At 43.4% G+C, this 17484-nt stretch overlaps 2 protein-coding genes across 2 annotated transcripts; both read left to right on the plus strand.

Moving 5' to 3' along the window:
• Positions 1 to 994, plus strand: LOC124405875. The gene is made up of 4 exons (XM_046881142.1): positions 1 to 212; positions 398 to 490; positions 584 to 682; positions 763 to 994. The coding sequence occupies exons 1-4, from the start codon at positions 1 to 3 to the stop codon at positions 992 to 994; spliced, it is 636 nt and encodes a 211-aa protein (XP_046737098.1).
• A 4-nt stretch (positions 995 to 998) lies between these two features.
• Positions 999 to 1870, plus strand: LOC124405876. The gene is made up of 4 exons (XM_046881143.1): positions 999 to 1030; positions 1200 to 1225; positions 1374 to 1688; positions 1737 to 1870. The coding sequence occupies exons 1-4, from the start codon at positions 999 to 1001 to the stop codon at positions 1868 to 1870; spliced, it is 507 nt and encodes a 168-aa protein (XP_046737099.1).
• The last annotated feature ends 15614 nt before the right edge of the window (positions 1871 to 17484 follow it).

A 17484-nucleotide genomic window follows, 5' to 3' on the forward strand; every position in this document is an offset into this window, starting at 1 on the left:
ATGGCGGCAGATCATGAACGTCAGTTACTGAGTTTAGCAATACATGAATTTTACGAAATCATGTTTTCATCTTCATCGGAAGAAAGTGAGGACAATGACGAAGAAATGTTTCCAAATTTATTCAAGCAAAAAGAGCCAATTCCACGGATACCAAATTACTTTGAGGTTATCGTGCCTCAGTATACAGCCGAACAGTTTAAATCGCATTTCAGGTACGTTTTATTTGTACATAGTTTATAGTTATATCTAAAAAAAAAGGTAATATTGATGTGGGCTGCCCATAATATTTGTAGATGCAATATTCAGTATTACACTCTCCGCATTAACACGGCTTAATACGGGCAGTGACAAGTGTAAAGCCGCTGGCATTCAACTATAATACATTTACAACTGTAAGTATGCTGCTTGCTAGTCATTTTTTGCCATGCATGAAGGCCTTTCGCTATCAAAATGCTATGAACGGCAAAAAGTCCTTGCCTGGAAATACATGGCAAATGTTTTCGACTGGGTTTATGTTGAGATTCTTGATGTTTTATTGCAGAATATTTCCACGGACATTTCAGTTTGTATTGAATATTATCAGGCCCAAGTTGACACGAAAAAAGCCTGGTTGTCCGACGATACCTCCTGATAAACAACTCCTAATTGCTATTTGGAAAATGGCAACTCCAGACTCATACAGGTAATTTATCCTTATAACGTATATTGGATCTCATAGCATACAATATCTTCCATATTTTCATGAAGCCATTTCTCTTTAAGGTCAATTTGTGTGAAATTCAATGTTGGACAAGCAACTGCACTGAAGTCCGTGAGAAGAGTGACTAAAGCCTTAACAGATTTGTCTCCTGTTTTCATTACCTGGCCTAATGAAGGAAGAGCGAATGAAATATCCAATGGTTTTCATGCCACCACTGGTTTCCCAAAAGTTGTTGGAGCAATAGATGGGTCACATATCAACATTCCCGCCCCACGTAATGATTCAGAATCTTAAGTGAATGGGAAAGGTCACCACTCAATACAGTTGCAGGTAGGTACTGTAAAATATCCCACATCAACAATTTGTTGAATGGTTCATTATAATTCAGCAGAACTGTTATTTTCTGAATACTGTATTACTTACGGACTCTACAGAAATTTCAAGAGAAACGATTTTCCTAATTTATGACATGACTTACATTTAAAAAAATCAAATCAAGATGTCATGTCAAAAATTGGGAAAATGGTTAGTCTTAAAATTCCTATCAAGTCCCCCCTTAAGTACTCGATATTTGGTCTAATTTTTAATTCTGATTTTGGTATAGCTACGTTATAAAATTTCATGCTTCAGGCTGTCTGCGACCACCAATGCCGTTTTACTCATTGTTACGTAGGTAATGTTGGGTCCGTCCACGATCAACGAGTATTTCGTCTCTCGGAAGTTGCCAGCTATCTTAACGACGCTACAAAATTCCCAAATGATTGTCATTTACTTGGTGATGCAGCGTACTTCATTCATGAGAACTTGCTAATGCCGTATAGAGATAACGGACATTTATCTGAAAGACAAAAAAATTTCAACTTCCGTCACGCATCAGCTCGAATAGCGATAGAAAGAGCATTTGGACTGCTGAAAGGAAGATTTAGAAGCCTTTGCACGTTACTCGACATGGAGCGTTTCGATGTTATCCCGGAGTTCATTTTGGCTTGTTGTGTTTTACACAATATATGTTTACTAAACAATGACGATTTCACAGGTATCAATTACGACATTCCTCTGGCGCCTGCAGGAAACCATAATCATGTTGAAGGAGCAAACGTAGCCGCAAATCGACGTGGTGTAATCAAAAGGGATTACATCGCTGAACAGCTTCAACTACAGATTAAATGAAGTAAATGACTCTTTCTTCAAATTATACTGATAAAATGATGTGATGAAGAAAGTTGTATGATCAATTCTAATTCTGTTCCAAAAACACAATTTCGTACAGTTTTTAAATTGGGTAAATTAAGGTTAATAGTACTGTTTCAATTGTTTAGAAACGTCAAATATAACAAAAATGATGGGTGAGAATAAAATGAATTGTAAATTATTAGAACTCGATGTGTTTATTGCATGTACCTGCCCTGTGTCCGTATCACAAAATAAAACAGTCAGATCTTTGGTTTCGATTACAATAGTTTAAGCACAACAATTACTATTAAAAATTGACATACAATATAAAATGGTGAGTACATTTACACAGCTCTCTTGTTCCGTTGTCAGTAATGACTAATGAGTTAATGGCTTAATCCCGATTGAAAAGTGATTGTGAATGGTACACAGCACCAAATATCACGAATCAGATTTAGTTAGTTCAGTCATACTATTCCTTATGTCATTTAAGAATATATAGAATAACTAACTCAAAATATTTGATTATTCCGGTCCGTATAAACAGCCACACTCAAATCTGTTTAGTCACATCAATCAATAATGCCGCAAGAAGAGCGCCGTCGCCTTAATTCTGTCAAATTACTGTAGTGAAATACTGAAGAACGTGTGAGCTTAGGTTTCGATGCGTAACGTTTTTGGGTTAAAAATTATAAAATTCTATAGTTAGATATTTTTTCATACAACAACTTAAAATGTGATATTTAAATTAATATAATATTTCAGGTATTTGATAATGTAACGCAAACCTACATCAAAATAAAATTCTCTTTTACCAAAATATAAAAACTTAATAATCCTTTTCAGTACATGCACCTATTATTTCTCGACAGCTGAAAGTATTTTTTCTAAAAGCACCAACGACCTATCTCTCTGCGCAATTTTATCTTGGTGACGTCTTTCACAGTTCTCTTCCGTTCTTTGGATTTTTGTATAACAGCTACGATATCTTTATTGGAAACCTGAGCGCAGCGCTACGTGTTATGTGGACATCGCTGGAACTCTCTGATTCTGCTCGAGATCGTTTTCCTGTAGATGAGGCCGTAGTCATGGGGGCCATGAAGGGTTTCGACTTCAATAATGCATCCATTATATCAAAGTAAGGCCAAGCTCTTGTATCATTACCCGATTTGCCATTGTGGTCTTTTACAGATTGATAGGTTTTTTTTAAACCATTATATTTGGACATACATTGAGGTGCAGTAACGGTATGTCTCTTTTTTATTAATTCGTTGCAAATCATCTCCCACACCCTTTTCTGTGAGATTTGACCAGATGTGAAGGCCTTTTCTCTCGCTCTATATTTTTCAATCAGCAAAAGGATGGCTTTATGGGACCATCTAAAAGGGCAGGCATCCTGTTTGTCAATTGCTGACGAAAGAACAGCTTGTGGCTCATTTTCTCTACCACAAAAATTTGTTTCTTCATCAATCACTTCTGCCAGTGCAGCATCTGTTGCTTCCTGCAATTGCTTTTTTGCAAGAAATACTGGGGGCTCGTTTTCTTTACCCGATGCATTTATTTCATTGTACAATTCTTTGGCCAGTGAAGCATCTTTAGCCTCTTGCAACTTCTATTTTGCAAAGCCAGAGTCTGCAAATAAACGAATCACATAATTATTTGTGTCAACAGTAGCCAGTCGGAAAAGTAAAATTCGGTTGAACTTGAATTGCTGAGTTATAAATTTCAGCTATTGATTCTGGTCGATTGTACACTTTGTGCCTAATTGAGTAAATATCTTCAAATTGGAGATCGTCATTCCGAGATTGAGTACTTACCTATTTTAAATCGTTGAATTTCTTCGGGAGACAATTTCAGTTTTATTGTTTGGCCGGTTATAATGGCAGTTGACCTAACTTTTTGGTTCATTTTGAAATACTTTTTGAGAACAGTCAAAGCTTAGGTTACGTTTTCCTATCGCTCTACCGCTAACGGCGTTCGTCTTGGTTCGTGGCGTTCAAGAGCACCCGCGCTATTGCCGCCCTACCTGTTTGGAGTAAGCGAAATGTAGCGTGAACTGATGACGTAAACACTTCGAACTTATAGCGTCATCGCTTTACCGCAGCGATTCGGAGCGACAAGACGAACGGCGGCAGCGACACTCATGCACGCTTTCAGCGAAAAAGTGAGCAAGCCGAACGTACCCTACCTCAGGTCTCGGTCAGTGCTTATATAGTAACCTTTTGTTTACTCTTGCGGGTCATTTATCCCCTGGACATACTGTTTGAGATCATGCACGTGGATGTTCCGTATGATTTTTCCGTTTGTTGCCCGCAGATCGACGACAACGCGTGACATGACCTTGTGTATCCGGTACGGCCTATCATACCTCGGTTCGAGTTTCGCGTTTCTATCTGCGGCTTTGTTGGACAGTGGTTGTAATACCGCTGTTGTGTTTGAAACGCACGGGCCAGGTTGACGCGGACGAGCTCGAAGGCTTCCCGGAGCCATTAATGTCGGCACTCTAGGGAAAGTCCATCCTTGCACTTATGTACCATCCCGGGGATGCGGAGTTCGCGTCCGTAATTCAGGTAGGCAGACGAGTACCCAGTCCTATCATGCTTAGACGTGTTATAGGCGAAGGTGAACTCGGATAAGTGTTCGTCCCAGGTCTTTTGTGTTTTCTCAATGTACTGCCTGACCATGGTTTTTATCGGCCGGTTGACGCGCTCTACTGGATTACACTGCTGCGTGTACGGGACGGGACGGGGGGGGGGGGGGGGGGGTACGGCGGTGGCTGATGCTGAACTGTTGCAGCATCCCCTGGAATTCGTTGCTCACGAATTGCTTCCCGTTATCGCTGGTGATGGTATTCGGGCATCCATGTCGGAGTACGGCCAGTTCCCGTACGGCACGGGTTACGGCGGCGGTGGTTGCCGTACGGAGTGGCCGTAGTTCGACCCACTTTGTGAAGCGGTTTTGGAGGACAAGCTGGGAAGAGTGCCCCGCCTTTGACCGCGGTAGTGGGCCAACAAGGTCCACGGACATGTGTTCCCAAGGAGTCGAAACCGGTGTCGCGTGCATCTGCCCGGCTGTGGCTTGTTGCAGCGTCTTGTGTTTCTGACAGCTGGTGCACGTTCGCACGTACTGGGTAGACTCCCTCAGCATGACCGGCTAATAATAATTTCGGGTGAGCCTACTGAGGGTTTTGGCAACACCTAGATGTCCGGGGGTTGGTTCATCATGGCTTTTCCACAGTACGTGCACCCGTAGCTCCTGGGGAACGCATTTCTTCCATTCCTCCTCTGGGCTAGTGTCGTTGTAGTCCAGTGTGTGGAGGATGTGCCGGTATAACTTGCCATCTCTTATGTAAAAATCTGCATTAGCGTCACGATTGTTTCTGGTGGCCTGGTATAGTTCCTTGTACCACTTATATTGCACTGGTTGATGCAGGACAAGGAGAGTGTTTCTCGATAGTGCGTCAGCTACGAGATTTTCCTCCCCTTTGCGGTAGTCTATCTCGAACTCGTAATGCTGGAGTTCGAGTGCCCATCGTGCGAGTCGGCCGAAAGGGGTATCTAATTTCCGTAACCGCTTGAGAGACTGGTGGTCGATAAGAACGGTGAATTTGTACCTTTCCAAGTATGCGCGCAGCTTTCGTATTCCCCAGACCACGGCGAGGCATTCTTTTTCCGTCACGGAATAATTCCTCTCGGGGCTGTTGAGGGTACGACTTGCATATGCTATGGCGCGCTCTTCTTACCCTTCTGTTGTGTCAGGACCGCGCCCAGCCCGGTGGCGCTGGCGTCGGTCTAGAGGGTGAAGGGTTTGTTGGAGTCAGAGCAAGCCACGATCGGTTTCGTCGTGAGGTGGACCTTCAGTTGTTGGAAGGCCTCTTCCTGGGGTGCCTCCCATCGCCACCTGGTCCGATTTTTGAGTAACTCGTTTAGCGGGCTGGTGACGGTGGCTACGTTTGGTATGAATCGGCGATACAATGAGATGAGTCCCAGGAATCGGCGGAGTTTTCGGGCGTTCGTCGGTGGGTTCATCTCTTTTATCGCCTCGAGTTTATCGGGGTCGGTACGGATCCCGCGCTCATCGATCACGTGGCCAAGGTACCGGAGGCGGGGTACACAGAAATGGCAGTTCTCTGGATTCATCCGGAGGTCTGCGTTCCGCAGCCGGCGACACACTTCGTGGAGGTGTTACAGGTGGTCCTCGAACGTTCGACTTACCACGGTAATGTCGTCGAGGTAGGCGAAGGTGTGTGGCTCCATCTCAGGTCCAATGACTCGATCACGGAGCCGTTGGAAAGTAGCGGGGGCGGAATGGAGCCCAAAGGGCATTACGGTGAACTGAAGCAGTCCCCTCCCTGGTACGGTAAAGGCGGTAACTTTCTTGCTCTGCTCTGTCAGAGGGACCTGCCAGTACCCGTTTTTGAGGTCGATAGTCGTTAGGTACCGGTTTCCTCTTAGTTTGTCGAGGGTGGCGTTTACCTGGGGCAGGGGGTATGCATCTTGTTCCGTGACCTCATTGACCTTCTTTCATGGTATGTAGCCAAAGGAGTCGGGCCACTGACGGAGTCAAATCTGGGCAGTTCCTTGTCCAAAAAATTGTTGGAGCTGTTTTTGCTCGTGTGGTGCCGCGGTGGCTAGACCATCTGGGTGGCTGGTGCCCCGCACCGTGAACGCCGTTGGGCCACACCCCTCAGGATGGAGTGCGTGCCCATTCAGGTAGATCCGGGGGTCGAGCTGCCTTCAAAGGTCGGTGCCAATCAAGTCATCGTAGTCGAGGGTGAGCAGAACCGGAAAACGGTGATATAGTGTTCTGCCCGCCACGGGGATGTGACCCTCGATACCTTCGCTCATGATGGCGGTGGTCCAGTCGGCCAATGTGGCGTGGAATGGATCATCGTGGCGGACCCACTCTGCCTCTAGGCACTTCAGGGTCATTCTCTCATTAACGTACGAGACGGCGGCTCCGGTGTCAAGTAGAGCGGTAGTGGTGTACCCAGCGATTTTTGTCTCTAGACTGAATCTCTCGTGGGTTACCGGCCGGATCGGTCTGGGTGGTATCGTCCGGCCGGTACCTAGTTTTGCGGACGCGAGCATTCGCAGACGCCAGACTACACACCATTTTTCCCGCAGTACTAACAGAATAACTTCGGGGGCCGGTGCACCGGGTGCGCATGTGTCCCCTTTGTTTGCACCGCCAGCAGCACTCTTTGCGGTCGTATTTGTTCGTGGGCGGTCTTACGGTCGGTTTTGTCACCACGAGAGCCTCGCTCCTACGTGGTGGAGGTTTTGTCCTTGTCTCCTCTCGGCATATCTCTTCATACTCGTCGGTTCTTTGGACGAGCTGGTCGAAGGTAGACACAGACTCACGAAACATAAACTTCCGGTATGCAGAGCACAGACCGTGGTATGCGGTCTCTGGCTGCTCTTCACGAGACATGCCGCCTCTAAGCCGCATGAGTGTTTGCGAATTTGTGATGAATTCTCTTGCCAGTTCGCGTTCCCCCTGGACACGGTCTCGGATTTGCTTATCCAGGGCTCTCCCCTCCCCGGCCAGTAAATAATATCGTTTGAGACCTGTCTCAAAGTCTTCCCAGGACCCCAGGTGTCTTTGGTGTTACTATACCAGAGTAATGCCTCGCCTCTCAATAGTTCGGGTAGTGCGCGCAGCATCTGCTGGTCGATAAGCCGGTATGCCTTGCGCAGTTCTTTGGCCCGTTCTAGGAAGGCGTAAGCTTCCTTCCCGTTAGTGTGGCATCCCCACTTTCGAATCCAGTCCATTATTCTGATTTCGTCAGGTCTTGGGTGGTCAACCCCTAGTAGCAATACAAGGCCGGTTCTGTGTAGAAATACCTACTCTACCGGCAAAGCACCCTCCCCCCACCTCCGCCCAGCGCAGACGCAAACCCATCAAGGTTATCCCCACTCCAACGAGCTGTCAGCGTTCTGTGTTACCATCACTTTGAGTTTTGTCGGTAAGGGGTTATCATCGTTATGATTCTTGTTGGTAAGAAATCCCCTAGATTGGCGTGCCGTTCGGTAAGAAATCCCCTAGATTGACGTGCCAGTCGGTAAGAAATCATGCCGGTCGGTAAGAAGTGCTGTCAGTTATCATAGGGGTCTTACCCTTACCATGCTTATCGAGCGTGATCGAGCGTGATCAAGCGACTGCATTACCGAGCGCAACCGCGACCCTCAACCGTTCAACGCCGAACCCTCGCACGTTTGGCTTCCGGAAGGTTCCATGAGTCAGCTTCTGGAAGATTCTTCCTCCGACTATCGAGAGGTTCCGAGGCGAAAGTGCAACGTTAGGAGGCTTATGCAATGACCCCGACAAGTTTCGACTTGTCGTCGAGCGGCCCGAGGTCAAAGGATTTCGGTAGGACGTTAACGTGACGTCCCTGAACGAATTCTCGGAATTTTAGGCTGACAAACAGTTCTCGGAATCGGTCAACGAGTTTCGACTTGACGTCGAAAGGCCTGCATCCATCGGTTTTCGGTGCAACGTTGAATTCTGGAAGGTTCCGGAGCCGTAAGAAAGATAACCTGCGACTCTGAACCGATTCTCGGAATCTTAGGCAGACTAACAATTCTCGGAATCGTCCGAAGAGTCGCGACTTGACGTCGAGAGGCCTGCGTCTATCGGTTTTCGGCGCGTCGTTGAATTCTGAAAGGTTCTGAGCGCTTGGTGGGAGAAATATGGTATAAAAGCCTGAATTTCAGAACGTTATTTTCACAACGATTCTTGAGCTCTCATGCAGAGAACCTCCGACAAAGCACAACTACGCTGGCGAATTGATCTGTTCTTGAAAAATCTTGAAGACTTGGAAAAAATCGTTCATCAAAAATCTGAACTTAACAAAGTGACAAAGAAGTTGGAAAGTTTGAAATTGTGAAAAAATAACCACCAACAATGGATTTCACAAAATTGAACCAAATTGGAGAACTGCAGGAATTCCTACCAACGAGGAAGCTATCCGACTTGGAAGTTTTAAAAAATTACCGAATCACAAGTGTCAGGAGGGTACAGACTCGATTTGGTCAACGGTTGGTCGTCGATGTGGATGCGACGTTCAGCGTCTTTCTCCCGGCACGCATGGCGAAGGTACTCTGCGAGGACGACGGTCTGATGCAGAACTTGGTGCAGCCAGTCGCGGAGGGTCGCTTGCTGCTGGAGTATCTGGGCGGTCAATACAACCCGGTGGAATTCACAGATGCGTCTACTCTCGAATAAGTTTGCACTTAATTTAAGTTTTAGACATTTGAGACGAATGATGTGCATTATTGTTTTAAAGAATATGTTTTTTCACAAAATTACAAAATACTACTACTACTACGACTGTACTACGACTGTACTACTCCACACATGATTATAATGAGATGTCTGTCGAAAGCTGTTACATTGATCTGAAACACACACACAGACACAACAGAAACTGTAACTTTAGAAAATTTTAATATACCTAGAATCACGTAAGTTTTGTAGTTTTCATTGTAAAATAAAGAAACCAATTATTGGAACTTGTTATAAAAGTTATCACACCATTGTCCAAATACTTGAAAAAAAATAGTTTTAGGAAAAAAATTTTTTATCATCGAACGAATGAATTATGTAAAAAATTATTATATAACTTCATCTTACACTTTGTGGAATAAACAGCAACCATTCCTCACTCTTACCAAGCGGGCTGACACACCCGCTTGGTAAATAAAAATACCGTTCCGGTTCCCATCGCCATAGGCCGTAATGGCAAGTTGAACCGATCGAACGAGGAAGTCTCGAGGTAGGTACTCAGCCCATTCTCTAGGCACTCGCACGTTCGGTAGAATGTGGACATACTCCATTTCTGAGAAAAAAAAATAATTCCGTTAGATAGCCAAAGTCATGATTGCCCATCACACAGACGAAAAATTTCGATATTCTGATAAAACTCACCGATTTTTTTTTTTTTCTTGAAACGATTCTTTTTTTCGAATTCCCGGGGGGAAAAAATCTGAAAAAAGGCACACACGTTAAATTATTTCTCTTCGTTCAAGTAAAATCCAAAGTTGTTGCACATAAACGTTAAAAACTTTATAACTGCATTGATTTCGATCACCTACCTTGACACTTTGACAGTTCGACTGCGAGTGATTTCATCAGGCTTATGGAGCACCCCACTCTTCGTACAGCTTCTTCGAGTGTTCAGGTTCACAATTAAACCTATATGAAATCTCGAAGTGGTTGACACTTGTCGGTTACGCTTGTAAATTACCGCTGTCTTACTCTGCTCTACTGAACAAGTGCAGAGGTCTCGAAATCGTAAACCTGACACCACTGGCAAAGTAAAAACATCCTTATCGCGTGCTCAAAGAACGATATCTACTAATACTATTGCACTACCACAGCTCTGTCGTGTACATGAAGCGCGTGAAACTTCATAGTCGAGTTCCAAGAACTGTCTTACCATCTTACACGAGCAGCAGATTCGCTCGAAAAAGATCTCAAAATTTTCGTTGAAGAATATTGTTCGCTAAGGTTCGATGATATGTGTGAGTCACGATGTACCATAAAAGGGACCGCGTCGGCGTAGAGTAATCATTACGAAGCAAGCTTTGCAACGATAACTCTTGTCAAGTGTGCGATTGAGGAAAAAACAAACATGGATTCCGAAAAGTTTTGAAATTGATAAGAATCATGGAGACGGCGTTCAAGATTTTGAGCGAGAAATCTTCACCGGCCGAGGTTCAAAAATAGATGCGATTTGCAACCCAAAATGCGAGGCTTCTGGACAAAATTTTACGGAAGAACGCCTCGACGATCGGTGAAAAGACACGGATTCTGACAACGATCGGAATATTGAAATCGTTGACTGCAAAATTCCAACAGTTTCGAAAAGTAGGCGACGGATTACAAAGCCGACGGCGGAGCGATCGAGTAAAATGGGGAGATTTGGAGACGACGTTCGAGAGTCGAATTAGAACGGGTGCTGTGATGAATCTGCAACACAAGGATTTGGGTGTGTTTTTGAAAGATGCCAAACACCTGGTCGTTGCAAGACTCAAGAACATGCTACGTAAGACGGGAAGTTTGAAAGCCAACTGTGTTTTATCCTGTAAATTTAGTGTTACAAAGAACGCTGAAATTGTGGAAGACATTAAATTTTTTAACACCAAAAATCAAGTTATCCTCCAACCAACGGACATACATGGGTGGTTCGAAGAGAATGTCAAGCAGAAAGTGATGGCCAAGGTGGAAGACTTCCAAGAAAAAGACTCTGGCTGGTCTTTGACTGAAATCATCAATTTGACTGTGAATTTCAGCAAGTACGTGCCACTACGAGGAGGTGTGTTCACATATACACCACTACCCAAAGATATTCAAGATAAGAAGGCCGTTGGCAACATCCGTAACAGCGACTCGTATTGCTTTCTATGGTCGGTCACCGCAGCCCTCTTTCCAGCCAACAATAAAAATCCCAATGAAGTCAGCTCGTACCCACATTTCAGCTCAGTGCTACGGTACGATAGTTTGAATTTTCTGATGTCCTTGGATCAAATTCCGAAATTTGAAAAACTCAACGATCTCTCGATTAACGTTTATGGTATAGATTGTACTGAGAAGCAAAAGCATAGTGAAATTGTACCCGTTTATTTGAGTCGACACAAGTCTGATACACCTAAAATCCATCTTTTAGTGATAGAGTGTGAAATTGATGATGATGATGATGATGATGATGATAATGATGATAATGATGATGATGATGATGATGATGATGATGATGATGATGATGATGATGATGATGATGATGATGATGATGATGATGATGATGATGATCGTATGGAAAATTACACGAAGAACAGAAAAATACACCATTTTGCACGTATTCGAAATTTATCACGATTAACAAGTTCTCAAATTTCAAAACGTGCACATCAGACTTAGTTATGCGATAGGTCTCTGTCACACTTTCAATCTGAAAGATGTTTGTTAAAGCACAATGTAGATTGCGTGAACTTAAACAAAACTAAAGTTATTTTACCGACAGAAGAGGCCAAGATTCTCAAATTTAAAAATTTCAAATACAAAGAAACTGTTCCATTCTGCATTTACTCAGATCTAGAATGTCTACTGCAACCTACTTTTGAAACTCTTGGGGAAAACAGAACAATTTATCAGAAACATACGCCGTACAGTATAGTCTATTATCTACATTGTGCGTTTAATGATTAAATTTCAAAATTCGAAATTAATCGTGGAGAGACTTGCATTCGATGGTTTGTGACTGAGTTGGAGAAATTAGCACATTCGTTAAAAACTTATTTCAAAACTGTTGTACCAATGAAACCGCTTGATTTCCATCAAATTAACGAACTTCATACGGCAACAGTGTGTCACGTTTGTGAAAAACCGTTTACCTTCGAAGACGTCAAACATCGTGATCACTGCCATTTTACTGGAAAGTATCGTGGTGCTGCTCATCGAGGCTGCAACCTGAATTATCAAAACTCACATACAATTCCTGTGATATTGCACAATCTATCGGGTTATGATTCCCATTTTCTAATTAAAGCGTTGGCTACATCGTTCGAGGGCACAATCCAGCTTCTACCCGTAAACAAAGAAAAGTACATTTCTTTTACAAAATATGTCAAGGGAACAGATATAAAGTTTAGATTCATAGATTCGTTCCGCTTCATGCCCAGTAGTCTTGAGAAGTTAGCAACGTATCTGGGTGATGATCAAAAATCAATTACACAAAAGTTTTGCCATAATTTAGATAAATTTCAGTTATTGACTAGAAAAGGTGTTTTTCCGTATGAGTATATCGATAATTGGGAGAAGCTTGAGGACAGACGATTACCGACCAAACCACAATTTTATTCGAAATTAAACGATCGGGATATATCAGACGACGACTATGCACATGCATGTGAAGTTTGGCAAACTTTTAACGTTCAAACTTTGGGAGAGTATTCAGATTTATATCTACAAACAGACGTATTCTTACTAGCTGACGTTTTTCAAAATTTTCGACAGAATTGTTGGACAACTTACAAACTGGACCCATTACATTACTACACAGCGCCCGGTCTGTCGTTTGATGCAATGTTAAAGTGTACCGGCATCGAGCTCGAGCTTCTCACTGATATAGATATGATTATGTTTATAGAAAAAGGTATCCGAGGTGGTGTGTCGCAGTGTTCGAACAGATACGCAAAAGCCAACAACAGATATATGGGAGAGGCATTCGATCCACAAGTCGAAGAATCTTATCTCATGTACTTCGATGTTAACAATTTGTACGGTGCTGCTATGAGCTTTGCTCTGCCATACAGTTCCTTCGAATGGGTATCAGACTTCAGACAATGCGACGTTCTTATTATCTCGGACGATGCGGAGTTCGGTTAAATATTAGAGGTAGATTTGGAATATCCTGCGGAACTGCATGAAATGCATAAAGATTTACCACTGTGTCCGGAGCACTACATACCTCCGATCTCAAGTACAAAGCAACCGAAATTGACGACCACGCTACTTCCCAAACAAAACTATGTTATTCATTACCGTGTTTTAAAACAATGCTTACAATTAGGTCTGAAATTGGTTAAAATTTACAAAGTTCTCAAATTCCGGCAAACACCATGGCTAAAAAATTACATAGATTTGAATACTGATTTACGGAAAAAATCGAACAACGAATTTGAAAAAAACTTTTATAAATTAATGAACAACGCAGTTTTCGGTAAAACAATGGAAAATGTTAGGAAGTATAGAGATGTCAGGCTGATCACGAAATGGGACGGAAGATACGGTGCTCGAGCTACTATAGCTAAACCAAATTTCCATAGCTGCACCATTTTTGATGAAGATATGGTAATGGTCGAATTAAAGAAAACGAAAGTCAAACTAAACAAACCTTTGTATGCAGGTTTCTCCATCCTGGATCTTTCGAAAATTTATATCTACGATTTTCACTACAATTATATTAAGAATAAATTTGGCAACCAAGCAAAATTAATGTACACTGATACAGATAGTTTAGTATATCACATCACCGTCCCCGACGTATACCAGTGTATGAAAGTGGACTTGCATAAATTCGACACATCTGATTACTCAGTCGATAACGCTTACGGAATGCCTTTATCAAATAAAAAAGTCCTCGGCTTGATGAAGGATGAAAACAACGGTCGAATAATGTTAGAATTTGTAGGATTAAGAGCAAAGTCATATCCATTCAGGGTCTTAGGAGATAAGAACGACAAAAACGTGCTAAAGGGGTTAAGGGATCAACGTTGAGAACAATAACTTTGAATGATTATTTGGAATGTGCTTTACAACATGAAAATTTGATCAAAAGTCAGAATTTATTCTTGAGTCAAAAGCATGAGGTTTATACTGTAGAACAGAAGAAGGTGGCACTGAGATGGAATGACGACAAGCGGATCGTGTTTCACAACACGACCGACACGCTTCCGTGGGGCTATAAGCCTGGACCTTAGCGTATACGTTTGAGCTTTGTAATTACCGTATCGTGATCTATAGGTTATGAATAATAATTGTACAACGTTGTTTTATTATATAGGATGTAAAATGAAGACACATGCCTATTTGCAATAGAATCTCATTTATCCAATAATGATGTTACACGTCAGATTCATTTATCCAACTGTTGTGTGTACTGTCAAAACCTAACCATTTAACATATAATTTCTTTCCACGCTTTTCGAGAACCTTCTCCACGAGATAGATGTCCGGATGTTCAACCTTGAGGAGCTCCTGTTCGTAGAAACCGCCAGCGATGGGTTGATTTTGATAGTCTTTGAGCTTGTACGTGAGGGGATGAGTATTTTCCACTCGGCTTATTGTGTATATTTCAGTCGTCCAATTGGGAGTATAACCTTTCTCGAAGACGTTTTTGAATTTGCTGATTCGGACTTTGTCGCCAGTTCTGAACTTTGTCGGTTTGATAGGTATCGCTCGAAGCCCTCCGTACGCCTGACGCAATAATTGCCTCTCGTTTGCAACCGTGACGTCCGATGGTTTCATTCGTATGGTTCGGTGTTTGGTGTTGTTGTAAGCCAATACCAAATCAGATAAGATGTCGAGCCACTTGTAGCTTCCTTGCATGCTGAACTGTGTCCACATTTTGCTTTTCAGCGTACGATTGAAACGTTCACAGATCGAAGCCTTCAAATTACTGTACGTGGAGTAAAGTTTGACTCCATAGCGTGTCATAAGAGATCCGAATTTTGAGTTGTCAAATTCTGTTCCTCTGTCGACGTGTAATTTTTTCGGTACACGTCCTTGAACAAGCACAGATTCCATCGCCTTTGTAACATCATCCCCGGACTTGCTCTTTATCGGTACAGCCCACGCTTACTTTGAAAAAATATCAGTGACTGTGAGCATGTACTTGTAGCCTTTGTTTTGTCCAGCGTACGAAATCATATCAACAAGATCCGCCTGCCAGGTCTCGTCGATGCCACGCACATCTACACGACGACGTGGGTAATTCCGGCGTGCAGGCTTATGCAGTTCCGTCACCAGCGCTAGCTTTTCCCCGTTCATCTTCCAATGCTCTCAGTCTGGTATCCAATTTGGAAAGAATTTCAGCGTTTCGAATCGACAGGACTCTGCCTGTTCTCAAATCTGTGTAGAAGGTATCCAAGGCTTTCCCTGTGGTGGTATCCAATACTTTGATCATTTGATCAAGATTGTCGAGTTGTTTTTGCAGCAAGTGGAATTTACGACGAAAGATTTTCAAAGTTGCAGCATTGTTTGGCTCCACGGGGTCAGCTATCTTGCATAGTCTTTTGTTGCGTATATCGTAGTGCCCGTCCGCTGTTACGTGAAATCCGACACCCGGAGGACCTCGAGTGCTCGCAGCTGTGTTTTTGTTCAGCTGACGTCGAAACACGTCGACGCTCATCACGTAAATGATTGCAGAAACGGCGTGAATTTATTAATAAATGATTCCAGCTTCCCGCAATTCTTCGAGAATCGACGAAATTCCGTTGTTGTGACTTGTATTCCCAGCCGCTTGAGATGCCGTAAGCAAACGAAGACGTTCCACCAACTCGTTTGCGTCGTCCCAGAAAATATAATCTGTTTTAACACCCTGTCGTGTAACCCAAGCCTGAGGTAGCAAAACACCTTTGCCCGTACGCTTCGATGACGATGGTGATGATGTATTGATGTTGAGCAGCTCTGCAATTGGGTGCTTGAATTTGGCGCTGGGGGTGTTTCGGATAGGCTCGGTGGCGCTGTAATACTTTCTGTGAGCATTTGATGCGAGAAGGATGTTCTTGTAATTCTTCTTGTCGTTGGGGGTAACGTGAACGCTGTTCGGCATCTTCTTGAACAACAACTCCAGCAGACCTTGAGTTTTCGGGTAGACTGTACTCCCTATGCGAATGGAATTGCGCTCGAAGCTTATCGGTGAGTCACCAACCATCAGCCCGGCGGTAGAAAGGTTCCGTACCCCGTATAAAGTATCCAGCTCGTTCTGTCTGTTTTTATCCTCGAGCGTTCTAAGATATTCATTTTCCAATCCTGCAGATGACTCTGTGATTGTTTGATCCTCTTCCTCTGCAATTGCAAAAGAATCTTCAGCTTCAGATTCCATTTCGTTCTTCGGTTCATCCGTCGTTTCAGTTTTGATTTCTTCCTTCACCTCCTGCTTTACAGGTTTCGTGCCTCGAGAGACGTTGACTAATTTCTGCAGCGGGGTTACCACAGGTTTGAAGACATCCTTCATTGTTTCCTGCAGCGACTCTTTTCCCGTCTTGAGGATTTTATGCTTCCGTCGAATTGCATTACTCGCTTGAGCAATACGGCGCAAGACTTCTTTTTCCTTCCGAATTTCCTGCATGTTGACACAACTAGTTCAGCAACGCTACTGTTTCGTTCCCCTCGATGACCGTCTACTTTATTCCTTTGTCATGTTCATAAAATTGTCGAATCCCTTCCTATATCGACCGTTGTCGAGCTCTCGATCCTTGTCGATCACGAGGAACCCATATTTGTCACCGTTCCAGCATGCCACACACAAGTCTTTAAACTCTGTGTACGTCATATCGGTGTTTACGTGATCGTTGTATACGTGTCTCAGGTTCATTTCGTCTTGTTTGAATAAGACCAGCAGGTTAGTGTTATCGCGCACGAGATGCTTGGGGATCCGTGCGTTCGTCTGACAAAGATAGAAACAGTCTACGTCATGATGTCTACCCATACAAAAGTATGCGCGTACGTTGTCCTGCTTCTCGCACGCTACGTCATCGAATATCATGATTGAGTTAGGTTGCGTCTCGTTCAGTGCGATGACGTGCTCATGCTCGTCAAAGGGGAAGTATTTAACACCGTCGACGCTTTCAAGCACTTGACTGAGAAACTTGTATTTCGGTTGATTGAGAGATTTTGAGTAAACGTACAGGTTTTCAAACCTCAAACCGTTCGGATGCGTTATAAGTGAGAACAATGCGTTGGTTTTGCCACAGTTAGAAGGTCCACAAAATACCGCACGTACACTACTCGGAAACAGTTCACCGTGGCGTTTTTTCGGTTTTTCATTTTGCTGCGTATATTTGTCAAAGTTCATCACAGGTAGCTTCATCGATTGTGTCTTAAACTTC

This window comes from Diprion similis, chromosome 4 (genome assembly GCF_021155765.1).
Source record: "Diprion similis isolate iyDipSimi1 chromosome 4, iyDipSimi1.1, whole genome shotgun sequence".
NCBI lineage: Eukaryota > Metazoa > Arthropoda > Insecta > Hymenoptera > Diprionidae > Diprion > Diprion similis.

Bases quoted from the DNA above. Each gene is read 5' to 3' on its own strand.
- LOC124405876 (XM_046881143.1), top strand. From the start codon at position 999: ATGGGAAAGGTCACCACTCAATACAGTTGCAG. The intron at 1,226-1,373 runs GTTAGTCTTAAA...ATTGTTACGTAG, and splicing joins TGTCAAAAATTGGGAAAATG to GTAATGTTGGGTCCGTCCAC. The intron at 1,689-1,736 runs GTTGTGTTTTAC...ACGATTTCACAG, and splicing joins CCCGGAGTTCATTTTGGCTT to GTATCAATTACGACATTCCT.
- LOC124405875 (XM_046881142.1), top strand. From the start codon at position 1: ATGGCGGCAGATCATGAACGTCAGTTACTGAGTTTAGCAATACATGAA. The intron at 491-583 runs GCAAATGTTTTC...GAATATTATCAG, and splicing joins TCCTTGCCTGGAAATACATG to GCCCAAGTTGACACGAAAAA. The intron at 683-762 runs GTAATTTATCCT...TTTCTCTTTAAG, and splicing joins GCAACTCCAGACTCATACAG to GTCAATTTGTGTGAAATTCA.